Source organism: Lepidothrix coronata, unplaced genomic scaffold, assembly GCF_001604755.1.
Source record: "Lepidothrix coronata isolate B3197 unplaced genomic scaffold, Lepidothrix_coronata-1.0 Scaffold310, whole genome shotgun sequence".
In the NCBI taxonomy this organism is placed as follows: domain Eukaryota; kingdom Metazoa; phylum Chordata; class Aves; order Passeriformes; family Pipridae; genus Lepidothrix; species Lepidothrix coronata.
In genome coordinates this window covers 183,605-211,034 of record NW_016690490.1, presented here as the reverse complement: position 1 = coordinate 211,034, position 27,430 = coordinate 183,605, and the positions used below count along the sequence as shown (strand labels likewise).

Below are 27,430 nucleotides of genomic sequence, written 5' to 3'. Positions count from 1 at the left end.
GGAGCGCCAGCCCGCGCCTCAGCCCCACGTGTGGCGGCGGAGCGGGGAAGTTGCCGGCGGCCGGCGCTGCGGAGTCTGCCCCTCTCCCGCCGCTGCCCGTCCCTCCCCGTCCCTCGGGCGAGCGCAACTCCAAGTAAGGGCGCGCGACGGCCCCGCTCCCGCCCGCTGTCCCGGGAGAGGCCGGTGGGTGCGGGAGGCGCTGGGAAGGGGGCGGCGGGGAGCGCTGCGACGGGGCGCGGGTCGAGCCCGCGGTGTCCCGGGGGAGGCGCGGGGCGGCGGGCTCCGCTCCAAGGCGGGACAACTTCCCGCGGACTTTGGCTCCGAGCGCTCCGTCCCGGCGGCCGGGGCGTCGCGGTTAAGCCCGGAAAGTTTTGGAAGGCGGCGGGCGGGCTGGGTGCCGCGGCGAAGAGCCGGGAGCCAGCCTGGCTCGGCGCGGGCGGGCGGGAGCCGCCGCCGGGCCACGCTGCAGAGCCCCCGAGAAGCACCGCTGAGAGGTTAACGAGGAAAGTAGCTGTTCAGATGACTCATAGAAGACTTTCGGGATTTGTGTGGTTTTGCCTTTTTTTTTTTTTTTTTTTTTAATATACCTAATTTCGGTTCCCAGTCGCGAATACAGTTGTGCCGGGAAACGACTGAGACCTATGTTTAAGCAGCGTGTTGGAAAAAAAAAAAATCTCAGGAAAGCATTAAAAGGTGACCCAGGATAGAATCAAAACAATCTATTTTGACTGTAAAAACGTGGGGTTTGTATCTTCTTTGAGCGTGTTTTGTCCCTGCGATGAGCTGACGTGAGTTCGGTGCGTAGTTTTGTGGTTCTCTTTATTGTTGGTTACCTTAAAAAAAATTTATTTTCTGCTGTTTATAAGTCGATAATGGTTCATAGCTTTATTTTCTCTACTGCTTTAAATTTTCTCGTGTCACAGAGATTTACATTCCGTGGTTCCTGTCCTGCCTGAAATTTGTATGATATTTTTATCGATCCGTGTAGTACCACCCTGGGCCGGACCTCTTGGGGTTTCCGTATTTCTCTCAATTTTGAAAATCTGATTGTCAATTATTTTTAGCTTTGTTCAGAATTTCCTACCTCAAATGAACTAGAAGTCTTATAGGAATTCCCTGATGCCCTGTTAAAAAGAAAGTGAAATGAGTTTCTCATTGGTACATTTTTAATAACTTTTTGCTCTCCTTCACTCTCTTAATTGCCTTTTAGTGGCCTATTTATAACATACAGGTCTCCTAAATTGAAGCTAACAAGAAAACTGACTTTAGATTGTTCTTAACTGTTTTTGATTTTACTGATCTGTGTCAGAAAAAAGAACTGCTCCTTGTCACAGCAATTTTAGCCCCTAGTTTCCCTCATGCTTTGTGGGAAACATTGAAAGGACACCTACCAACAGGAATTTTGGGTGCAGCTGTCAAATACCCCCCAATATTTTGAGAGAAGTGGGAACTACCTGTTTCTTTATTGATTTTTTCAAGCGTGGACTTGCACAGGTCTCTATTCTGCTCTTCGAGAGGGTTTTTGGTGGAGCACTTGGCTCTAAAGGCATGGTGGCTCAGAACAGCGTGGACAGCACTGGCAGACATACAGAAATAAAGACAAGCCATTAGCAGAGCTGGGCATTTTCAGATGCTGCCAGGGTGGACATTGGAAAGCTCTCCTAGGGAGTCCTTAGCACACATAACACGCTTTTGCGATATGATTGGTGTTCACAGACTGATGGGTTTGGTTTGTGTGAGACGTAAGATGTTTAGTAGTGGCCGCATGTCCGCACCTCCTGTTTGTAGAACACTGTCAGAGCTTTGTAGCTATCCCAGAGCATCAGACACAGGTGGAAGTTGGCCTGTGTGAGGTGACAACCCTCCGTCATGCTCCCTAGCTGATCACGGGCTCCTTGCTGCTTGTTTGGATGTGTGCGTGCAGTAATAGTGCGAGAGAGGACTATATGCTCACTGGTTGCTGCTATATCACTATGCTAGCAAAATAACTTCAATATGTTTTTAAAAATCAAATCATGTTTTTTAATGCATTAAATGAACAGGGAAATGCTTTTGCATATATATAAGATATACATGCTGATTAGGTGATATGACCTATGTTCTTATTGGATGGTAGCTAAACTATACCCTAAATCTTTGATCATGGCGATGTAATGCAGTTTCCTTGTTCGTTTTTGTTACAAATTTTCCTCCTTGTCTTTCTCCTTTGCCTGTCACCTTGAAGCTCAACGAGGCTTGTCCTGGTGGTGGGGTCCCACCAAGAAGCAGTGGTGAAGAGATGATGAAGGAATTTCTCCATGAGGAGTCACAGGAGTCCAGATTCAGCAGGCAGCACTGCTGTCATAGGGACCGCACTCAGAGAGAGATACATTGATCTTTTACAGTAGGATCAGGGTTTGAGGAAACCGACCACTAATTCTCTCTGCTGAACTGGGCTGGGTTTTGCTTGTACAGCTACAGCTGTGCTCCAGCTACTCCCAAAGCCATCTGAGCCCTTCAAGAACGGATCTGGCATCTCTTGATTCAACTACTTTGGTGCAGGTGCTCCATAATAAAATGATCTTTATTTCTGTACTAATCTCTCCATCATGGATTGAAAGAAACATATATGGGTGGATTGATGTCTTATGGGTGGATTGTTGTCCATGATGTGCAATTTGTGTTGCATGCCAGTATGGATTTCTCTAGTTTTTGACTGATTATGGAAATCCTGTCATGCTTGGAGAAATGTCCAACAAAGAGATCTTGACTGTTGTCTTCTCTGGAGATTTCCCCAGGGCTGATTGCTGTACAGGGCCACCAGAGCAATGGCAGGGCTGTAAGACCACAAGTTCTGTAACCAGGTGAGGTTATTCTTCACAGGGTGAGAGACCCTGAGTGGTCTCCATGACTGTGTTGTTTTATGTTGCTGCCTTTTTGGTTTTTAGTTGTTTTGTTTTGTTTGTTTGTTTGTTTTTTTAATTATAGCAGTAACAGCTTTAGAGTAAGTGCTCCATAAAACTGAGAAGTTACCTTTGTTTTTGCTCATTATGGGAAAGAGTTATGTTAACAGATGTGGGCTCTGTGAGGATTTGCTGAGCTCTTAATCCTGTTTGTGGCTAATAGACCATGCTAATGTGGAAGAGCATCTCTTTCAGTATATAAAGGTCTTAACTGCTCCCTACCTTACAGAAATGTGGTGTTAAAATGCTCTAATTGTCTTAGCAGTAGTGACAGGCCATGAATTCATAGATGTAAAACCCTGCCTTTTTTTTTTTGTTAGATGGAGAGAGATATTTTTATTTGTTAAGACAAACCCTAAAATAATTGCTGTAGGCAACAGAGGAACCAGGCTTTTTATATTGAGTGGGGCAAACAGCCAGAGGTCAGGTATTTGAGTCCTTTAGGCACACGTGTATCTTGAGGGGATGAGAATGTGTGTTGGTATTCTCTTTGTTGTCTTTTGCCCTATCACTAGTTTAATTTCAGGGTTGTTTAGGTTTGGTGGGGGTTTTTTTGTTTGTTTTCATCCTTCTTTGTTTTTTGTCTTGTACACCGGTTTTAGGTGCAAAGAAGTTAGTCACTTCTTTCTCTCTTAAATGTCCAAGCTCTACGCTTTTGGATGTCAATGTACCTAGAAGTTTCTGTTGCCCGTTGTCATTAGAAATGTTGTAGAACTTCTCAAAATATAGGGCATGCCCCATCAAAGTATTAAAGTTCTGAAAATGCAAGTATAATTTTAAGTATATTAGCAACTTGACAGAGACTTATCTTTCTAGTCCGTCAACATGCTGGTCAAAACTTAATCTAAGTAAAATAGTGTGCGGTGACAGGACTTTCCACTGCAGTTTCATGTGTTTGTACAAAACACCGCTTTCCACCCTGTGTAATTAATGTATGCTATTTAAGTAGCTACGTCATTGATGGGGGCTACATTCTTGGGGGTCAAAGGAGTTACACTGTGTAGTTTTGTGGTGAGATGCTTTGTGGATAAAAAGCTTCTGAGCAAAGCGTCTGCTTGCCTTCCTGTTTGCTCGTATGCAGTATTAAAGGCACATGCAAGACAGGGACCGTAGTTCCACCGAAGTTCCATATTAACCAAGCATTCAGTGGGAGATGTTGATAAAACCAGAAACTGGAGCTGGGCTTCTAGATGGAACATGGAGGGTAAGTGATTTGTGACACTGACTCGCAGTATGCAAGACACTTGATTTTTGGGTTTCTCTTGAGTGGAGGTTGCTAACAGTGCTACAACACTTCTATTTGCCCCTATCTATAACAGCTGCAAGGGAAGGCTGCTTCCAAGACCGTAATGCATTCTCTACTGGGCTTATAAAAATGAGACAGTAATACAGAAATTTAGTGAAAGTGTCAACCTTGAGGAATTTTTTTTCTTTAAATAGGTAGTAACAATAAGGGTGGGCTTCTCTCAGTCTTCTGCCTGTGGACCTGGAGGTAAACGGATTTAGAAAAGGAGTCTGACTGCATGCAGAATGGGTAGGTTCTGAGCCACTCAGGCGGGTATTGACTTTCTGCTTTATGGAAGAAGGTCAAAGGAGACAAGTGTACAAGGTTTTGCGAAATGGCCAAATGTGTGGTAGCAGGAATGCTGAAACTTACTTTGGACTTACTAAAGCCTGTGAATCAGGATAGAATGTGAACTCGTGCCCTAAGCCTTAATGCCAGCTTGTCTCTTATCCGATCCCTTTCATGATCTTTATTTTATCTTGTTTGGATTGCACGTTTTCCATTAGACGTTTCTCATTATACTTTTCTTTGCACTGTAGGTATCTGTATTTTTCTTTCCTATTTACGCCCAGCTGTTCTTTGTCAGTTTGTCTTATTTTATTTTTAATTGCATTGTTAGATTTTTCTCCTGTGCACCCCTCATGTTGTTTACATTTGTTCTTCCTTTATTCATCTTCTTATGTTTTCCGCCTTTTAACTCTTATCCTTAGAGGAACCAGTTTTACACTTGGAGACCAGCCCTTTCGTATTGATTGCCAGCTGCTTTTATTGAAACTAATTTGCATTCTCTGCTCTTATTGTGCTAGACAGAGGACTAGTGATTTTGAGTAAAGCTCTTTCCCGAAAGGCTTTGCTCAGAAATTGTCTCTGTATTTCACAAAAAGAGTGGAAAATAAAGAGTAGCATCAGTGCAGAAGCTGCTTCTGCCTAAACCAATGTGTTTGTGTCTGTGTCACAGAAAGAGTAGAAATGTGGCCTGCCCTGCTCCAGGCACAAATGACTTCTCCAGCCTGAAATGAGCTGGTGTGGTGAGGGGAGTGCAGAATGACATGGCCATGTATTTACTTATGTGGGCAACCCTTAGACTCTGGCAGTAACAAATCCAATCCATTTTGATTGTGACTGTGTACTGCCTTGGTACTTTTGTTTATGAACACTTATGTAGCTGTGATTTTTTTTTTTCTACAGACAGGTCATAAAAAAAGCTATGAATAGTAAAGATGTACTACAGTTAAAGAGTTGAAGAGCTGTGGTTGCGTGATGGTAAACTTGCAGGGGGGGGAAAGAGTTAAATTAGAGATGACTGGAGAGACTTTAAGACTGGAAGTACCATCTGCCTTCAGATAGGCTCTTTCAATGAGTCTCTAATAAGGCTCCTCGAGCCTTACTAATTATTGCTAAGTATAAAACCCTTGTGTTTGGGTCATGTTGATTTTGGGCTTTGTATCGTGGTAGAGCTATGGATAATCATGACTTGGATGTACCATACCTCAGGATGTATATCCCATCTCCTTCTCAGACTGCTTTGGGTTTATAAATTGGTCTCACTGCTTTTTCACCCAATGTCTGTTTGGTTTTGTCCGACACCTTGGCTTTGTTTGTATATTTAGAAAGGAGTTCTCTGACCATGGTACAGTGCTTAGTATCAGGTCTGGAGGGGAGGTGTGTTACATAAATTTGTTATTAAAACTCATTGAAGTGTTTTGCCTCTCAAGTGTTTATTCTTAGCATGGCTACTTACTGGTAATTATGTGTCAATAGCATTGTTGCATCATGAAAGATCTTGTACTTTGACATTCAGCTAGAAGGATAACAAAGAGCAGGATACAGCTTTTAGTTATAAAAATGCACTCTCAAACACAGCTTAGGTACATGGCTGTCATGATACAAATAAGATAGAAGATCCCAGAGCCTTTTATTGGACGTTACTGGTGCCAGTATAGAATATGGCTCTGAGCTTGCAGTCATGCCACAGAAGGGTTCAGGAAATTCACCTCTGGTTGCTTGTTTTTGCAAATTTAGGTCTGCTTGGACAAACTAGTACACTTGCTGTGCTGAGTATGGCCATCAACTCAACCTTTACAATGCAGCCTACTTTGAATAGAGGAACATACAGTTAAACTCTAGAGTAGTTTAGGACGGAAACTAAGGATCAACATGTGTCTGAAGAGGCTTGAGAGGTTTCAGTGTTGAAGCTGCACAGCATCAGAAAAACTCAAGTTTACTGAATTGATAATTGTTAAAGAAGATGCTTGTAGTTATACTATTATAATCTATGAAGTATGTTTGAAGGCTTGGAGACTTGGAGTTACTTGTGATGAAGTACTTCAGCATAGAGGAAAAGTCTGCATGTCAACTTTTTGCCTTAATGTTAGAGTTTGATACTACTATTTAGAAGTCCTGCTGCTGCTTCTTGCTGCTGAATTATTATTTGTCTGCAGAGCTAGCAGTTTCCCTCCATTGTTTAAGTTCTACAGTTGTAAGAGAAATATTTAACAGTACAGGAAACTGTCTGTAGAAGTAAGATTTGATCTGAAATCTGATTGCCTGAACTATAGCTAAGTCTTTTACATTTCTAAAAATTGAAGGTGACTTAGTTCTTTCTGTTCATAATTTATTTAGGATGTTGAACTCATTGTACAGTAATCTCCAACAAACACACTTTTGTTTTGCTTTTAAATTGCTTTATAAAGTGAGGAAGAGAAACAGAAATATTTGTATAAAATAATTTTATTGTTTTTTTTCCCATGTCTACCAGCGATAGCACTGCCTTCCTGCATGGGAGAAAGTGAGACCTTTCTGTTTTGTTTCCAAACAGAACAAAATGTAGAAGCCAATAGAAGTAGGAGTGAGAATCCATTTGGCTTTTCAAATGGTTGCCTTTGTTAATAACAGGATGGGTTATTACTATTGAATATGATGGGGTTTTTTAAAATAGAAAGTTATTAAATTTAGCATGTGCTTAATGGCGGAGTAAGGGGAGTTCCAAACACCGAAAGAAAACTGTAGGAATAAATCTTTGGAGCAAATTCAGTAACAAATAGAAATATTCAAGTTGGTCTGTATATCTTAACACTGATTTCCTCCTGGACTAATTGTGCCCCCCCCCAACACAAAGAAGGTATAGCTGTACTGTGCCTTGCAGACTGACTGACGCTTTTCTGCCCACTCTTTCAAATAATTATAGAGGAGTAGGATCTTGTCTGTAACCCTTTGAGCTTTATTTCAGTGCTGTACTCAGTGTAAAATGCAGTATTGAGAAACTGGCCTTCTTTAGCATAGGCACAGCATCTGGAGCTGGTTTGCATCTCATCCTCTCTGAACAGGAGTGAGGAAGTTTGGGTCTGCCTGTGGTGTTCCACCCTGTCATACCCCATGACTGGTTCTGGTAAATCAAAGCTGTTGACAGCTGGCTTAGCTATTTTTTCATGTTTTTCCTTTGGAACTAGATGATCTTTCAGGTCCCTCCAACCCAAACCAATCTATGGTTCTCTGTATATGTTCCTGCGATGCCCAAATGCCCGAGGTCAATCCTAGCTGTCCTTTGTGACTGAAAAACTTCAGTGGGGTTTGGTGAGGGCTGCGGTTTATTTGGGATGGGCTTTTTTGAGAGTTGTTTTTTTTGGTTGGTGTTGGGTTTTTTGGTTTTTTGGTTGGTTTTTTTGGTTGGTTTGGGATGTTTTGGGGGTTTTCAGAAGAAGGTACCAGTGCAGTTAGTATTAAGCTTTTAACTTCTAGATATGTTTTGGCAAAGATTATTTTTGGTTTCCCGCCCCGCCCAGTGCCTCTCAGAATAGTGAAAAGAACCCTCTGGTCCCTAAAGCTTTCCTACTTAATGCACTTCCTTGACCTTTTCAACTACTTTGTGCTTTTGCAAGGATATAAACCTGGATATTTTACATATCCCATGTTACTGAACTAAATGACAAATTTGGGGTTTTGAGAGATATGAGCTTTGATGATAAATGCATTTTTTTCCCCCGTATAACTTTATCTGTATTCTCTGTGCTGGGCACTCCTGAAGGAGAGATTCAGTGTGAAGAGAGGTCTTCTGACAGTTTTGCCCTTAGCAACCCTTAGAAGCACAGGAGAGGAAGAATTAAAGGAAGGAGCTGCAGTGTGCAAAGTCTGAAGAATTAACATCAGTCCCTTTTTCATATAAAGGAAGGAAAGAGTTGACTGGAGGAAGAAATCTTTCCTGTGGTGCTGGTAGAGAAGCACAGACAGTATTTGAGAGCCAGATAAGACCTCAGAAGCAGCAGAAGCGTATTACACTGCAGAAGCTTTCTGGGTTGTGATCAGTGTTCTAAAACACAGTCTAAGAAACAGTCAACAAAATACGTTTCCCAGGGGTTGAAAAGACTTCCAGTTAGTGAGTCCTGTTCCTCTCCATGTATTTGATAATCCCCATATAATGCAATTCAAAAGTATTCTTAAACTTAACCTTATTTTAATTAAAAAGAGCATCATGGCAGACTATTCCACATTGCATGTTTGTTGAACAGCATATACTATCTGGACAAATGACTGAAAACTTTGCCACATGGTTTTTATTTGTTGCTATATTTCATGCCAAATTTTATTTGTTGCTGGGGTTTTTTTCTTACGAAATGAATGGGTATGAACCTTTTGCTGAATATTTCTATCCCATGAATGTTTTTACTCATTGCGTGAAAATATATGATGCTGTGTTACCAAAACAGAAAAAAAATCAGGTTGTAGGCATATATTGTAATGTCATCGGCATTTTTTTCCCTGTAAGAATTATATTAGATGCCAAAGGCTTGTTAAGCTTGAGGAGGGATATAGTCGCTTTCCAAAATAAATGCTATTTATGAAAGTTTATTTCAAGTTGTCTACAGGAGAGTGAACATGCAAGCAATAGGGTATATAATGTTTTCTTTGTAACATACCTTTGGTAAATGTATTTTTAAAGGTTGGTAATCTGTTTCCTGTCTAGGAAACCAAGGAAGTCAAAGAGAAAGGGAGATTATGGACGTAGCTGTTATTCAGTGCTGTGTTGTTTCTCTGACTTCCATCTCCTGCACAGTTGTAAGCTCTGCAGGAAAGGGATATGCAACTTGTGTTGAAAACTTTTAGATTTCCTGTTTCTCTGAGCAAGTAGGTTTCTGGCTGAGCAAGTTAACTTTTACTGCTGGGCCATCTCTCCATGTTTTCCCTTGCCCTGGAAAATTTGTGGTCTACACTGTTCTTGACCACCCTGCATAGTTAGCAGTCCCTCCAGTCTCACAATGCCAGCAGTGTAGCGGCACCAACTCTATACAAGTCCCTTTGAATTCTGCTGTCAGTTGTATTTCCTATGAATAAAGTGTTGCTGTTTTAGAATTCCAGGGAGCCCTGAATATAAACGTATCAATTATGTGTCAACACAACAGCATCTGTCGTTGAAATTGGGTATCATTTATTTGGCATCAGCATAGCAAAGATTTGGCTGACAGCCAGAGTGAAATATTCCAGCAGAAACTGCTGCAACAGGAGCCATCTCTGAAGTAATTCTGTGAAATTCAGGTGCCCTAACATAATATTTTAATATATTTGTAAGACATTAGGGACCTTAAGCAAATACCTTTCATGTTGCACATTCTTGCCTGCTGTTATTTCTTTTTCATGGCTAATTTTTTGTTGTTGTTCCTGCTCTCTGAAGAAATACATGCAAGGTTCTAGGATGTATATATCCCACAATTTAATATCATTTTTTGACTTTCCATTTCTTATTTCAACATAGTTTGCATAAAAATTCCAAATGAATGGAGACGATGCCTGCTTTGGGGAAACTTTGCTTAACTATGAAAGAGGCAAGGCTTTCAAAATAGGAGCATAAGAAATTGTCCCTTTCCTTGTAAAAGATATATAGTTTACAATTTTTTATTAATAATTTAGTCTCTCTCATCTTCCTTGCTTTTTCCTAAATTTGTTCATAGATCTAAGTAAGTTTCACATTCCTAAAGATGTGAGTCAAAACAGTATTTACATAACTGAGTAAATATTTTAGAGTACCTGTGGGAAATGGGGAACTGGGATCACTTTGGTCTTATAGATGATCCTTATTATACTTGAAGGAGGGGAAAAGATAACTCTTTGATTATTGATATAGCTTGTAATAGTTAGCTGGTTGATTTTAATACCTTTTAAAAAATGAAAACAGGAGCATCAGAGTTAGAAAGACAAACTCGAGATCATGTAACGTATCCAAATGTTTACCTTGTACCTTTTTATTGACTCTGGGCTACAATCAGTCCCCAACCCTTCATCAAATTAAAGTTTCTCACTTGTGTGCTAAAAAACCTCCTTTCTAGGGAAGCTTTAAGAACAATACAGAGATAAGAGTAGTTGGAAGAAAATACACATTGGATTTTAAGTGCTGGAGGAAAAGCTTGTAGAATAAAGATGAACTGCTTTATTTTAAAGTTTTTAGGGTTTTTTTGTGTGTTCCTTCCTCTTACCTGAGGTTTGAAGTCCTGTGGAAGTTCAGTTTCTCTCAGAGGAGAGAGAACAATGAAAGGGAGGTCGGTCCATCATATTGTCTGCATTTTAAATAAGTTGGTTTCTCTTTGGGCAGAAAAGAAATAGTAAATTTGGATTAGCTCTTAACTTCTTATTCTCAAAAGAAATCAGAAATCTAGAGTTAAGTAATGAAACCTCTTTAGGAAAATCAATGTTACCTTTATCCGAGCTCAATTTATTCAAGAGGTCAGCTTTGTTGGCTGCCCTGGCATATCTTGAATTTAATGATTAACCTCTTAATGACTGTTCATGTAACTTCCATCCGGTATTTTATATAAGCATAAGCCAAGGTGATAATACAACGCTTTAGTAGAATGGTGTGTGCTATTCAGGGGAAAATCTCTTTCCAAATCCTATATGCAGAATGCATCGGCCCCAGTGAAACTGAGAGAAGCCCATTAAGAAATCCGATAAGCTGTCTGCTCTCTAGGTGAGTTAAAATCTCTGTCCGGTGTGGTAATCAGTGATGTCTAACTGGTGGCTTATCTGGTAATGGTGCTGTCGCCTTTTATAGAGGCGCCTTCCCTTGCAGTTCCGCCAGGCGTGGGTATTCATTTCAGCCACGTACAACACTGAGTGTCGAAGTGAGACCCTGTAATAAATTTTAAAATCCTCTTCAGAGCTGAAGCCGGCACCGTCTTGTTCTGTTGTGTCGCCCTTCGTTTCAGCAGGTTTCCTTGTGAGATCTCTCTAAGTGCTGTGTATGCGGTAGCAGGCAAGAGGAGGGAGAGTGGGCTTTCTGTGAAAGCAGCACGGAAAAGTGCAGCATTAGGTTCAAGTTTCAATGTAATGTCAAGTACTAGTCAGTGGGCTTGCTCCAGTGGTAATTTTCTGCAGGTAAAAAAAAAAAGAAACATATAGTTTTGGGAAGTAAATATCAAAAATACTTCAGAAGTAGCTTTAGTTAATGTAATAGCCTGTAAAGTCTAAATCATTTTCCTGTTAAAATGGAGAATGTGAGGAAGAGCAATTCTAACGTCAGTAGTCCTTTATGTATTTATCTCCATAAAATACAGACCTGGTGTCCTTTCCATATCCATAGAAGTTCATGCCCATGGGGAGACCTGGCTGAAACCTGTGGAGCACTGCAATAGCAATCGAGACAAGTTGCCAAATGGGAACTGAACTTTTCATCAGCTCTTGCCATATGAACATAGTCCTCTGTCTTTTGAAGGTGTCATCTGTTGGTAGTTGCTTCCCATCAGTGTTTGTTCATCTTCCTTCTTTCCTTTCACTCAAAGAGGGGGAATTTTGAATGCAACTGTTATGATGGTTGGAGTTTTTGTTAATTGTTATATGCTTTTTGCTTGTGGGTTCCAGCAAGTTAGTTAGCATTAGCCATGCTTTGTACCTTATTTTGTATTTCATTCTAAACTTGCTATTGTGAAAGATATTAATATTGTGTCATTTCTGTCTAGAGGTTTATGAAAAACTCTGACCTGTTGTTAGCATCCCCAGTTGATTGAAACTTCAGCGTACCCTCAAGGAAAGTGAGATGATACATATGGTACAGCACAGTAGATAAAAGGTTATGCTTCTCTCTTCCCTTTTTCAAAAATCTGCTTTCTGGTTGTAATTCTGGTTTCAAGTCTTGGATAATTTGTGAAAAGAAATCTCAGTGTTGGACAGAGGGGTAAGCAATGGCTGATGGCCTATATCATAGGGTGAATAAGCAGATATGATACCTCTAGCCCTTTGTAGGAAAAAGATGGTTCTGACAATCCTTTTGGAGGTGTTGTGTGTTGCCCTCTCCTCGAAATGCACAGAATGTGCTTGTTGATTCCCACAGGTTTTGGAGAGCCCATGCTATGGAGTATGGGTTCATTACATTTGGCGTTATTTAGAATATTCAGGTTTTGGACTGGTTAGTAAGAGGCTCCATGAAACCACTGTCTTGTTTTCTGTCCAGATATTTGGTTTATTTGCCTCTCTGTGTTGATCCTCTATCCCTCTTCTTAGTCTCCCCTCTTCCTCCCAGTTCAAATTAATGGCAGTTTTTGAGGAAATGAATATTTTCCTTTTCCTTTACACTTGCGCCAGAACATCAAAGGACAAAATGCCACTTCTTCACTCTTAGGAGTGAAGTGCTATTTTATAGCACCCTCGGATTAAATATTGGGGTTGCTAATCTACTTCTCGCACCGTAGTTCTTGTACTGAGGAACAGCCTGTTTGGAGCAGTGTTTGCAAAACCATTTCAGTGCATCTCACTATTACCAACTCAGTACTGCAACCTTATATAAGCCAGTCTCCATCCACTTAACTCCAGAACAACTGCGGTGATTAATATTTATATAAAAGCTTTCATGTTTCCACTGCGAAATTGTCTTACTTTGAAAAGAAAAGGTGGCTTTTTCCCTGTTGACTTCATGTGAAAAAGCTTGCAAAGGCTTTCAGCAGCACTGCAGCTGAGGCAGGCATCAGGAGAAGAACTAGGGTCATCTTTAATTCGGTATTTCACTTTGTGAAATTGCCTATTCCAAAAGAAATAAAACATTTACATGTATATTAACCAATGTTTGCCAGCTCTTGGAAAAAAGCCAGTTCTCTCAGGGCCAAACAAATGCTCTGAGTGAATGAGTAATAATCTGCTATTGTCACTCCTAATTTATGGATGAGTAGATAGAGCAATGTTTGCCATTTTAAGTTGTCCTATTCACATGAAAGACTAGAAATCATGATTAGCTATCAGCTTGGATTATCGATAGCATGTCTGTTTATAGCTGGTTTACTCAGTATAGCTGTTGCAAAAGTTCAAAACCTCCCCACATGATAAAAAGTAACTGTGGAAGAGGATGAGAATACATAAAGGTTGCAGAGGTTTTGGGACACTAATTTGGAAGCTACAGCCAGAGGCTGAAAGATACATGGCATATCCTCTTTATAAATGACGTGTCAGGTCTCTCTGTGCCTTGTTTATTTTCTGAGGAAATTTGTATCGTCATCTTGCTTGTAATAGAAAATTAAAAATCTATGGATTCTCAAGATAATGGCTGTATTGAGCTTTTGTTGTTGATAGATGAGGGGGGGCATAATCCTGAGTACCTTACAATGACATTTTTCTGTGTCTCTGAGCCTTTCCATTTGCTTAATCTTCCAACAAGTGCAGTTAAAAACAGTTTTGAAAACTTTGTTTTACACATTTATGAGCATTCTTTTGTCATGAAGTTAACAACCATCTTGGCACAATTGGGGTGAATAAAAATAGCAATGAGAAAAATGGGTGTTTCTAAAGGGAACACTTAAAATCCTACCCTATGAAGGCCATATTAAATACTGCAGAGAGGCACACAGCCCCTCTGGAGTAGGAGTTTAAGGGAATGAGAGTCACTCTTGAGATTAAATTGTCCACAGATTGTCCTGTGAAGTCTCCTGAGATCTCCTGACTGGCTGTGGAGGAGTGTGCTATATCACACCTAAATACATACGTAGGAGATGGATGAGAAGTAGAAACCTCAGCTGTCAGCCACTAAAAGGAAAGAAACACAGTAAAGAGGTGAGGCTGATCATTGATGTCTGTCTTCTCTGATGGATGGACTCTTCCACTTCTTTCAGTCTTTATTTCACTTCCACGCAGCTTTTCTCCCATGCAGTGGTTTGTCTTTCTTTTCATTTTCCTGCTTTTCTTGCACGCTGAGGGGGCTTTCCTGTGCTTTCGGTCTGGACTTCGTTGTCTTGCTCACCTACTTACACTGCATCATAACTTTCTTTTTTCCTCCCCCCCCCTTCATTAAACTTCCTATCTGTCATCTAGTTAAATGAAATAACAGCGAGAGCAGTTGGTGTTGATGTTGTAGATACCAGGATGTCCACAGCCCAGAGTGCAGCCAGTAATATTCTGTCTGTAAGCTGTGGAAGGCTGACTCTGAAGAGATGCCTAAGGACGTGATTCCTCAGCCCCTCTGAAAGGTCAGACGTAGGACTTAACTTCTGTACTGTGTAGCCTTAGCTGTCACTTGGTGTTCACAAGCACTTTGATAAGATTAAAAACTAATATGTCCCTGTTTTGAGAGAAGGTCAAATAATACATGATTCAAACTCTACATTCAAACCCTGCATCACGGGCAGGAACCTTTAAACACCTGTTCCCTGCACACGCACGGTTCCCAAAACCATCCATGGGCCCCAGTGCTGACTTGACTTCCACTGTTAGGGGTTCAGGGAACAACTGAATACTCCAGTAAAATAATATATAATAATACACATATCAAATGTGGCTGATATAAACAATGAAGTAAAATGAGTCGTATTTTTAAGAGCTGGTCAGCAGCATCTTAATAAAAATGAGGGGGTGGGAGGAGAACTAACTGTACCACAACACAAACAAAACCCCCACATTAAAGACAAAAAAACCCCAACTCCCCCAAAACCCAACCCACAAAAACAAAAAAACCCCCACCCCAAACCAAACGTAAGAAACCAACACTCCAAAAGAAACAACCCCACAACCAACCTACCCAGCAGCTTGGAGCAATGTTTCTTGAAATTGCTCTAAAATATGAAACTATTAAGATTAATCTGAATCAATCTATACAGAGTAAGATAGATGTGTGCCTAGATCTCAGCAGCAGCAGGTGCTTGCAGTATTATAAATAGAAAGCAATACAAATTGAGGTGCTTATTAAACTTGCCTTTATGATGCTTTGAAGAATTGCCATAGAACAGAAAAGAAAAATTACTAGAGGCTCTGGATTAGAAGGATGACTTAAATAGCTGTGCTGCCAAAGGAAACAGAACATAAACTAGAATAAGTGATAGACTTGTTCAGAAAAGGTTATCTAACAGCAATTTGTCTCTAACATGGAGAGGTTGGCCAAGAGCTTTGGAGGGTTGAGATTGAACAGAGGAGGGCTTAATTTTTTTTGTCAATTTTAATACGGTATTGAGTTTTAATACATCTTCCAGGAGATTGCACTGTAATCCTTTGTAGCACTTACGTTTCTCAAGTTTTTCCTTAGTTCCCTTTTCTCCTTCCCCCAGCTGACAAAACCTAATTCTTTGCTGTGTTTGTGAAATGGACTCGTTCAGAATTTTTGTTGACTTTCAGATAAGGCCATGATGAGGATCCTGTATGTTGTCCAGCATTTTCTAAAATTCTTGAAATACTGTAGGGCCTCTGCAGAGAAGTGGCTGAGTGGAGCAGCTAACAAATCGTCAAATAAACCAGATTAGAGCAGAAGGCTCAACTGGCAGACTAATAAAAATAGATCAAAATCTGCAATGTTTTTTTCTTTAATGAGATACTCAAATTGATTTCATTTGGCAGGGAGTATATCGGGAAGTCTTAGTGTGGGAAAATCAGTGCTTTGGGGAGCAGTGAATTGCCCCATGTGAGATCTACAATACTACTTTTTAATAGCCAAACACAGGCGTGCTTGCTGGTGGAGACAAGGTCTGCAATGTCACAGTGTTGCTCCTGCACCTTTCTCATGCGGTTACTGTCTTGGAAAATGGCTGGCATAGAAACAGTGAGGACATCCAGGTTAGAAGTGGTGATAACACATGTGCACATGCAGAACAAGTGAGTCATTATCGCAGAGTGAAGGGGGAAAGGGGACACAACAGGACTCCTGGCAAACATACCCAGATCTCCTTGGCACTGCACACATGGGCTTACATGAGCTAAAGTGGCTGTTGTGCCATACTAAGCATTTAATATATTTTACCTATGGTTAGGAAATCACTTGCATCCATGTGCTTATGAGTTGCAGGAAAAAGACAACCTAGCCAATGCACGAGCACCTCTACCTTTGGAAAAATTCAGCAGGGAATGAAGCTGGTATCTTGAATTAATCTTACTGGGTTAATGGAGTATTATGTATCATTGGTGAGTCTCTGAGAGCACTGTGAATATAGCAGATTGCTTTAAAAACAACCCGAGTGGAAAAGAAGGCTGTACAGGACTAAATGAGAAGGGTCAAAGTGAATACTGTTGCATAGGGGGAGGTCACGTTTTGGTCTTGGTAAGTGCTATAAGAGGAGGTCCCTTGTAGTTTACAGTGGTTGAACTGTGGTACTGATCGGTAGCTGTTTGCTGAATGTTGCAGAGGAACTTCGGAGACATCCTTCTCTGACTGCCTGGGCTTGCTCGTAATGGACTTTGTTACACACACGGCTCCACATCATTTTACTTCTGAGTTTTTGAGCTGGTGGAAAGTCTTGGCAGTAGAGGTGTAAATAAGAGTACATAAATAGGTGGTGCAAAGGCCAGTGTTGCAGAACTGATGAGGCAAAATAGGATTATGTTTAGAGGGTGGCTTTGCTGTATTTGGTTAGACTGTGCAAAACCTTTTTCTTTTTGTCTGTAATTTTATTAAGTCTTAATTAAAATTTCTGCATTTAAATTAGTTTACATTAATGTCACACTGTCTTATTACGTGTATATTGACAGACACTAACAAGGATTTGATCAGCCTAATCCAGCTGTATGTAATTATGTGCCTTCTCCTTAAATAATTGCAAAAAATCTATCAATCATGGCAGGAAAGCCAACTGCTTCATTATAATGTGGGATTATTTAGTGAAATGTAATAAGACTTCAAGTTTAAGCTGGAGAGTAAACAGAATGAGATTTTACTGAGACCAGTAATAGGAAGAGAAAATTCCCCACCCATCCTGTGTTGCAAGTCTCAGTTCTTATCTTCCCTTCCCCCCCCCAAAAAAAGGTGTCCTGATTGCATCGTTGTCACACTGATGTTGAGAACATTTCTGTAATTGGAAAGGAATTTGGGAAAGATGTAGATTCCTGACTGCCAGAGAAGAGGTCTAGCCTAAACCTATGGTGCTGTTCTAATGTAATGTATTCATTGATAACTTGATTACCCAGATCAAATGAGAGCATGCAGAAGGCCACTGAGGTGGGAATGAAAGCCAAGCACTGCATAAGCTTTAAAACATCTGCCCTGCTTGGAAAACAAGTAAGGAAGGGAGTAACACAGGCACCCACTTCATCAATTGTATTTGGGTCGATTTTTGTGTGATTTAGTTACGTTCTAGTGCCATACAGTCCTTCCCTGCCACATGTACAAGCAGGGAGAGACAGGCATTTTGCCAGCAGTCTTTCCTCAGCCTCCTACTTGAAAACCATCCGTGCCAAAAAAAGGTTGAAAAACCAGAACTTCAGACAAGCCCTGAAGGGGGTGAGTTTTGAGATCTGAACCCTTTGTCGAGCGTGCTCCAGCACTGCATCTAGCTTGCTTTAAAACTGTGAATACCTCCAAGTTACTGCATAAAATAAAATAAGTGCAGTTGTTGGTGCAGTGCTGTCCATTTTCCCCTGCAGGACTGTCTCAGGAGTATTTCAGGAGCCCAGGTACATGTACTTTTGCTTATACCTGTGGCAGAAAGTTCTGTGTCTTGAGCTAGAAGAGCAAGATTTCCCTTTGTGCCTTCTGAAGAAACAAACTGTTTCTTCAACAAGAAGAAACAAACTATTTGTTTCACAAATAGTTTTGAGTCCCTCATACACAGATTGTCATGTGGTCAGAAAGTATACATATCTGCATGTTGCCCTGGTGTCTTGGGACTGTTCTTTCAGCTTTTCTCTTGGTCACTCTCCATTGTCCCCCTCTCCAGTGCACACACACGTGTGTACACGCACACCCCCTGCCGCCCCAGGCTCAGCCCTTGCCTTTGTGGGTTTTGTGGGTTTAGATTTAACATTCCATTCTTGGTGTGGGCATGGATTTTCTGCCTGCCAGTCTTTACCCTGGACTGAATTTTCAGTGCCAAAGCTTTAATGATAGTAGAATTATAATGAAAAGCAGTGACAGTCCCTCAGCTCTCCTGTTTGCATTACAAAACTGTAACATCAGGCTTTCGGACTGGCTGGCGTTCTGCCTGGTGCATGCCTCAGGGATCTGTTTCCAACACCTTTATAGTGATGCTGTCTCACAGAGTGACTGTGTTGGGAAGCTCGTAGTTTGAACAGGAGAAGTATCAGCCAGACCTCATGCTGGATTGTAGGTAAAGTGTGTTTCCCATCTAGGTTGTCATCATATCAGAAGATGAGCGCTGCTACCTTCTGGTGACAGTTCAGCTTGAGGTGTAACTTAGCAGCGACAGTTGAAGGTCTCAGTGGGCTGGCACAGTTATACTGGACAACAGGAACATGGTTTTCACACCAGATTCCTGATGCTGCCCCTTCTTGCAGCTGCAACATTCTTGGGATTGGTCTAGGAAACCAGCACTTCAATTTTGAGGAGCTCTGACATCAGTGACTAGTTTATTTTTATTATTTATTTAGTGTAGCTATTCAGAAACTGACTGAATATCCGTAAATACTCTGGAAAGAGAAATGTTTTGCATCCAAAGGAACATTGTCAGAAGCAGCTGAGAAAATTACTTTTTAAGAAACCAGCTGAGCAAACACATAATATCAAGTCACCTGCTAGGTGTTGTGGTTTGCTGCATTTATGCACGAGATCATCTGTAGCTGTAGAGATGGAGAATGGCAAGCTCTTCTTGTATAGCCTCCCCTATGAATCAAATTTATGCAGTGGCAGAAATTACATGTTTGTTTTTCTTGTGTTTTCAGTAAACATTAGTTGTATTTCTTCACTGGACTGCCTGTTGCAAAAGTTGTCTTGATGCTGGTTCTTAATCTGCAAAGAAAAATACGGGTTATTTATCCACCTGTTCATGGAGCAAAATGATTTGTCTTTTTATTTATTTTGTTTTAATTGAATTCTGCTCTGTTTCTTTGCTGTGTTCGGGACAGATAGTATTGCACTGCAATGCTGTATGTGTCAAAACCACCATCACCTCGCCTCTGTTTAACAAGGCCTTCCCAAATGCAAAGATCCAGAGCTTTTTGTTTCTAATAGAGATTGCTCGCTATACCCAAGTCCTTAGAATTGTGAAAATCATATTGAAATAGCTTTCTGCTTTGGCGGCCTTGCTCTCCCTGACTCTCTGGCAGCATTCACTGCTGGCTTTCATTTTCCAAATGCTGTGAGTAGTTTGGAGACTCTCAAAGCTACATTTACAGTAAATGTGATGTTGCAGTAACGACAGGTCAATTCAGATTTAGAAAAAAAGCCACCACCTCTCACTGAAAAATAATGTTAAACTGACTTCAAACAGAATCTTAATAGTTCCATATTGTTATGTGTGTAATTAAAAGCTTTTACCCTTGAAAACAGGGTTCTTTTGATTTGCTAATTGTAATTCCTCGCTACAGTCAAATAGACTGAGGTAAATTTTTATGGTATTAAGAATTGGCCTCATGCTGTAACATGAAAATCCATTTTTCACAGAGCAAAAAATTTCTCTTAATGCTTTTCTTCATTTTTAGCAGACTCTGAAATCGTGACAGTGTCACTGAAACAGAAGATCTCAAATTTAGCATTGCAAGCATTATCTTCAGCTATGCATCAATTCTGCTGTGCAGTTTCAGTCTAAAAGGAATGGAGGACCCAGAGCATTTGACCATGCAGAAGCAAAAGTTATTTGTGTGGCTGTTGTTGCAGTTGTTTGTTTTGTTATGGAATGGCTTGTACAAATTAAAAGTTGTGGGGTTTTTAAATAGGTGATAATTTCTCTTCTTTAGTGATTGCACAGAGCTGTGTTTCACTACCAAAAGAAGCTGTCCTGTAGCTGTAGGAATATTCACTTAATCATGGGACTGCTTTTGTGTTGCTCAAAGTGGTTTAGCTGGGAAGGCATGGAGGAGGGATGGAGGATGAGACTAGGATTGAAGTGTTTTGTTAATGCTCTGGGCAGGCTTGCCCTTTATGGTTCAGCTCTCTTAGTCAAATCGGCAAATCTCTACTTCTAGTCTTTGTCACCCACACAAGTGGTTACACAGAACCAGTCAAATAATGAAGATTTTTTAAACTATAATTTTACATTTAGTGTTTAAAATTAAGTGTCATAACTGGGCTTGACTATGATGGAAATCGTGATGGACGACCTCTGCTGCAGTTGCCTAAAACTGTTACAATCAAGCTTTTTTGCTTTTTTTCCCCTCTAGAACCCCCTGCATAGAGCCAGTTTGGCGAGGCACTGAGTGCCTAATGTGTCTGATTCAAACACAGGGGCAGGTTTAGCTTCTGTCTCTGCTTGGGAGTTGGGTGTGAACTGGTCCAAGTGCCCCCTGCAAATCCTATCCAGGTAATAGCCACACAAAGTAATGAATATGTTCTTCAGAGATGATGTCAGGATTGTTATTCTTCTGACACCTGCCAAAACTTAAACAAAGTTTATTCCTGCAATGACCAGATTCTTAGAGTTGCAGGAAAAAAAATTCCTCATCCAAAATGTGGTATGTCACCTTGAGGTAAAATCAGTTATGGAGTAATGATTAAAAAAATAAATCTGGGTTCCATGGGGTAGCCTAAAATAAGACTTGTCCTTCATTAAATTCGTTCGTGTAATGTGCAGTTCAGTCATTCACTAAAACCCAAACCATTTGCCTGGTTTCAAAGGTAGGAAATAACATGTCTCTGTTGCTTAGACCCCACTTTAATTAAAGCTAGAAATAAGAGTGATATTACTTCAGTTAATTTGTTGATTCTGGGTTCCTTGTGCTGGCTGGGGCAGCACGTCATGTCAGGTTTCCTTCTGCTCTGTCAGAGCTGCCTTGCAGCTCACTGGCCACTGGCTCAGCTGCAAGGAAGTTGAAGTTGCACGAGGTAAGGGGGGATTAGAGCCTGGTGTGTAGAAGACCCTGCACTGCTGCTCTGGCTGCACAGAGCTGTGCCTCCGTTCTCCTGGGGCCATGCAAGGAGAGTGCTTTGTGCCATGGCCTGAGGCTTCAGCAGCCTGCGAGGAACAACCCTGTTTCCCTGGTGGGAAGGGTGGTCTTTGTCATGAAGATGGGGAGTGCTCCTGTTGTAATGACTGCTCAATGCTGAGTAGTGGTTCCCTGCTAACCAGCCTTCCTTTTGCCCCTTTAGTTCCCACCTCCTTCTCTTCCCAACTCTTAGACCCAATTCTTCCAGCCTGTGTGTAGCAGCTTTGGCTGCAGTACCCTGAAGTAATCAGCCCAGCAGCAAAAATTAGTAACAAGCTGATAAGCTTGTTGGTTTGGGTTCTTGACTCTGATGCTGCTATGTCCTGGTGATTGAGAACTACTGGTTTGGGGGCTTTTTAATGCTCAAATAATCTGAGGAGTATTGTCTGGTTAGATTTCTTGTGTCCTTTTTCCCTAGTGTTGACAGGCAATTTGAATACAGTGTGTCCAGACTATCTGCTGGTTTGTTGTTTGGTTTTATTTTTAATGTCTCAGTAACATCCATGGCCCTAGGGGAAAATTTAAATTATAAAAATTAATTCTTGTCAGATTGATTATTTGAATTTCAAGTTGTTTTGCTGTTCCAGAAATGTTACAGCGTCGGTTTCAGGATCATGAAGCCAGGTTGATCCAAATTGGCTTTCAAACACTTGTAATTTTGGATTTGGGGAAAAACTAGTCATTTTAAAACACACGGCTAATATGTTCATACTGTAAGGTTGGTGATAGTAAGTTCTTTAGACATTTTGAGACGTGCAGTTACACCAAGTGCAGGTAAACAAAACCTTTTGTGCGTGTGTTGCATTTACAGTGATCTCCAGGTTTGCGATACTCCACGAGCACTGGTGTAGCCAGAGTCAAGACTGCCTTTCGAGGCTCACAGGAATAGCCATGTGTGGCATGAGGAGCCTTTGATTGCAGATTACTAAGGCTCAGAGTTATTTTTACCGAAAAAAGGAGTTCTTCTGCAGCTGTTTGAGGGTTAGAGTTTGCACAGGATTGAAGTCCCCATGGGACATCACTTTTGCATGGACCTTTTGATAGCAACTTGCTCTGAAATGTTTTAAATGGGCAGTGCTAATGAATCTGTTAATTACACCCATCCCAATGCCAAATTATTTCCTTCCTCTCTTCACTTGAGTTCAGCCTTCCCAGTGCACAAGCAGGGTGATTGCTGACTGAAGGAGGACATATCTCAGTAATGTCAGATAAAGTGTTCTCATGAGCTGTGCACACCACAGGAAGCAAGACCCTAATGTTGTAATCCTGTCCCTGTCACTGACTTGATGTGCTTTATGGATCTGTTTCTTTCCTTCCATAATTTTTAGTAGTCAATTAAGTCCATAGGGGCTGGCAAGAGGCTTGGCAGCAGAAGGGGATAGCTGTGGCACCCTTACTGTGCTTGTGTACAACATGGGCTGTAGAATTTCCTCATATACCACTGAGCACTGGTTTTCCACTGCTGTTTCCTACCAAGATGAACATAGCAGAATCTACAACATCCTGGACTTTTCCTGTGGGGAAGTGTTGTCTCTTGCAGCAACTGCCCAATCCTGGTAGTCACAGCCTGGCGCCTGGTGGCAGCAGGAGCCTGGCAGCAACTTGCAGAGATTTACCACTTCCATTTTATGGTTAAGATGAACCCTAAGGCTCATCGCTCTGAAAACTGTGGGCCAGTTTCTATGCGAGTCCCTCTTTGCCAGTAGCAAAGCCAAGCAACCCAATCTACTGGAAACATATCTGGAGATTGATGCCAGATTCCCAAACTGGAGAGCATCAGCTTGCAATTCAAGTGGTGCTGACATTTGTGGGAAGGCTTTCTGTTCTAAGCCGTCAGATGTTAGCCAGTGTATGTAATTAACTTGGTGTAATTTTGCTTCAGAATGAAATATTCATTCAAAAGAGACACTAAAAAACATCCTGATGTTTTTAATGTCTGGCTAGCAAGTGATGCTACATAGATCAAGGCATACATTTATTGTTAGAGGGATTGGTTTCATGGCAACTCCTGTTTGTTGCTATGGTACACAGGAAGTCCCAAAGACTTTTACTGTCTGTCACTTATTGGGTCTTGTGAGTAATCTGGATACAAAACTCACTGACACACACTATCGGTAGAGACAGAAAACAATACAAAAATACGGCCTGAAATGCTGTGGTAGTCTAATTATCCCAAAGGACAAACGTAAAACTTTATTTTTTGGATAGCAGTTTTTCTTGAGTTTGGTAATAAAGCTTGTGACCAGAGCAAGAGGAGAGGGACTGGAAATGGAAGGGGTAAAACAGATTTCTTTTGCCCCAGAGGAAATTCAGGAGTTAGTTAGAGAAGTGATAAAACAACAAAACCAAACCAGAAACCCGTAGTTCGCAGAACGTGGAATACCAAAAGCTCTGCCCTGAATCACTAAGAGAGTTGATGATTTGCTGGGAATAAAGTTATGAAAGTTTAAAAATTAAATAGTCCCATTTGATTAAAAGACTGATACAGGGTGTTGTGTTTAGTTTCTCCATCCAACTGCTGTCTACCTCTCCATCCCAAAGTTCATTGACCACTGTTATATATTTTGATTCTAATGGTGCAGCGTGTAGAAGGAATTAATTCTTTACAAGACTTTAACTTTACTGTTTTCTCTTTTGAAAAATATCCCAAGCACCAAAATTTCTCTTCTGTGCTTTATCAAAACTGAAATGAAGGGTTTGTGTTAAAGTGCAAGTTGAATTTGCAAAGTTTATGATCACAAAACAACTGCCTGTGTGTGCAGGAGATGCAGAATTGATGAATCTGGCTGAACACTGACATCTTGTCATGCTTGAGATTTTTTTTTTGGGGGGGGTGCTTTTTTGTTATTGTTTTCATTGTTTGTTTGTTTAGATTGTATCCAGGAAGGACCATTTAAAGCCAGAAATACTGATGGTTTGATCTGTTATCGGTTTTCTAGTACCAAGTGGTTTCTCTGATAGTCTGGTTGATTGCAGCAGTTCAATTTAGCAGTTATTCTGCATTTTACCTTAAATATTGCAGTATCTCACTAAGCTTATTGCCTGAATGAGATTCACAGCAGGCAGATTGCTGATGTTATGAGCGAGGGTGAAAACTCCTTTGTAGCTGCAGATAACCTAGAGGTGAGTATTGTTGCTTGGTATGTGAGTGTTTTAGTTCAGTTTTGCTTTTGTGGTTGGGCTGACAAATCAGGTTGAGTGCTAACACCAACAGAAAGCATTCCATTTTCAGTGAAACCTCTTCTTGTTATTTTAAAAAAAGTAGTCGCAAGACAGCTTGTAGCATTGACCAGAGACAATACATCAAGAGGAAGTTGTGTCTGGGGTGAACTGAGAGAGCTTTGCAGTTTTGCTTGATGACACATGCTCCTCACCTACAGCAGCACATTAAAATCATCTTTATATTTTGAAATAAGAGGGAAAGAAAAGAGGAAGTTGCAGTAACTACTAATTTCTACATACATTTTATTCTGAGTATGTTAGAGTGGTGGAAAAATGTGAGTTCATAATTTACTTCAGTTCAGCTCAGGATTTGACACCAGTAATCGTTACTGTCCAAATTTGTGTTTAGGTACGTGTGGCCTGTGTCCAGCTGTTGTGCTGTGGCAGAACCGAGGAATGTAGTGAAGAGGAGTGTAACCAAGGGCTGGCACCCGCCCTCACTGCACAGTCAGCCTGATTTTGGAGGCTTCTGTACCATGCTGTGTTTTTGTTAATCTCACATTATAGATACTTCTGCTTTTAAACATTGTCTAGTAGATGCTTCAGATCAACAGCCTTCTCCTTTATTAATGACTGCTTGTCTACACCAGTGATTTGTAAGCAGGCTGGTTATCACTTGGGCTCTTCTTCTTCTATCAATGACAGCTGCAATAAGAATGACAGCACTGAGTCATGTTACGATTTAGACTTTGTTCTGTGGCAGCAGAACCAGAAGTATTAAATTAAGCAGTTCTTTCTCCCCATTTCTTCCTGTTAGAATACACTTTATTCTAATAAATGCGTGTTGTGGGTGATAAACACTTACGATAGGGCGTGTGCTTGCCCGTCCTCATTCTGCAGGTTTGTGGGGAGCCACAGCCCCTGAGCAGGGGCCTGCTGCTCTTTGAAGGAAGGGGCAGCTGGTACCCTGTGTTGACACAAGACTAATTCATATTATTTTCATTAAGTCTTCAGGTGTGTTACCTTGTTTGCCTTCGAGGATAAAATGTATGGTGCCAGGCTTTGTTTCTGGCTTAACAGAGTGCAAGTTCAGGGCTCTTGAACAGATATATGCCATGATGAACTGCTCTAGTTTTTAAGGGGAAAGTATTATGTGGATGATCTGAGTGAGCACACTGAGATTCTCTTTCCTTGAAAGAAGTTGCATTAATGTCTGTTGGATGAAAGATTTACCAAGTGGAACAGCAAATGGTTTTAATAACTGGAATATGAATTGTTCTCTTTTTCTTGCAGTTTCTTGCACAGCCAACCACTTGAAGGAGAAGGAATTCTTCAACCCCTTGTTTCAAAAGACCTTGGACTGTTTTCTGCTGTTCCACTCCCTTTGCTCCCACATTCGGCAAACAAAAGATCCGAAGAGGAGGATGAGGCAGCTAAGAGGAAAACCCAAAAAAGAGACTTCCAAAGATAAAAAGGAGAGAAAACAGGCAATGCAAGAGGCTCGGCAACAAATCACCACCGTCGTGCTTCCCACGCTGGCTGTCGTAGTACTGCTGATTGTTGTGTTTGTTTATGTAGCGACTCGTCCAAATACAACTGAATGATGCAGCTTTTCAGACTCTCTAGCTTTGGGGTATTAATAATTTTACCAAGAGCCAAAAGGAACTCTCTGCCACTCTTTCAGTACTTTACAAAGGAACTTGCTGGTATTTTCAGTCTTTCTCTTGGTTAGGGTCCTGCGGATTCTCTTTAGGAATGTCACATAAAACGTATTAGTGAATATGCCAGTACGTTTTATGGCCCAGTTCATGTGCCTTTCAGACTTTTAAAATGGTGTTTTTCTTAAATCTGTTTGAAGCTCTATATTGTAAAAGGAAATTGTGTTCTGCTATAAATTTGTAAAAAATCAGCTTTCGGCTTTTATCGTTGTTATGGATAATGTTGCTCCCATGAGCTCTTGTGTGTCTCCTTCAGAACTTCCAAAGAAGTACATTTCTTCTTTGTACTTAATGTCATATGAAGTGCTTAGATTCAGAAAGGATATATTTATTTTTTGAATAAAAGAGAGAAGTCTTACTTGGAATCTTCAAATTATTTTGCAAAAAATGTGACTTACTGTGAAAGCCTACATTGTGTAATAATTTTTTCATTAACCACTATATAGTTCACTCAAAAAGAATATCTTTTTGGTGTGAGATGCCAACATGCAAAGTGAATACTTCAGGCTCTGCTGGAAGGAATCTTACAGAATTTAGAAAGGGAGATTCTGCCAGGTTACGGTGAAGTACCTAATAACAATCTGCATAAATACAGATAGTTGTTTATCTGAATGTTCAATATTTAAATCTGTATNGGCAATAAAAAGGCGATTTTGAATACAGCTCTTGACTATTCTTTTAATTAGGAAAGAAAAGTAACATGAGTGTAGCTTTTGTCTCTAATCTCTGCTGAAGTGAGTTGCTGTCCTGTGACATGCCCCATCCCCTCATTTGAAGGAAGCTGTGAGCACAGTTTGGGCAGTTTTATTCTAGTAAATCAAGCTATACATTCTCATCAAAATGCTTCACTGACCCTGTGTTCTACTACAGCTCTTTCTCATCCAAATCTTTTAAGGCACTCAGTAGGCATTAACCTTCAGAAGACTTTGGGGAGGGAATTTGAAAACTCTTCACTGCTGCTTAAACGCAGGCCAAGCAAGGAAGAACGTGATGCTACAGTGCACTGAAGCATGGCAGGAAGTATTTCTGTGTCGAAAGTCAAAGACCTCTCGGTTCTTTCCCTC

The 27,430-nt window shown here is 40.8% G+C and overlaps 1 protein-coding gene across 8 annotated transcripts; it reads left to right on the top strand.

The window, feature by feature from the left end:
• Nucleotides 1–27,024, top strand: SMCO4 (single-pass membrane protein with coiled-coil domains 4). 8 transcript variants are annotated; one of them, XM_017837817.1, is made up of 3 exons: nt 14,112–14,247; nt 14,549–14,660; nt 25,942–27,024. In XM_017837817.1, the coding sequence occupies exon 3, from the start codon at nt 26,073–26,075 to the stop codon at nt 26,250–26,252; it is 180 nt and encodes a 59-aa protein (XP_017693306.1). In that variant the 5' UTR covers nt 14,112–14,247; nt 14,549–14,660; nt 25,942–26,072; the 3' UTR covers nt 26,253–27,024. The 8 variants fall into 8 exon arrangements, with proteins under 8 accessions (XP_017693313.1, XP_017693310.1, XP_017693305.1 ...); XM_017837818.1 differs by having other exon boundaries at nt 14,531–14,660; XM_017837824.1 differs by lacking the exons at nt 14,112–14,247; nt 14,549–14,660 and adding an exon at nt 1–133.
• The last annotated feature ends 406 nt before the right edge of the window (nt 27,025–27,430 follow it).

Bases quoted from the DNA above. Each gene is read 5' to 3' on its own strand.
- SMCO4 (XM_017837824.1), top strand. From the start codon at position 26,073: ATGAGGCAGCTAAGAGGAAAACCCAAAAAAGAGACTTCCAAAGATAAA.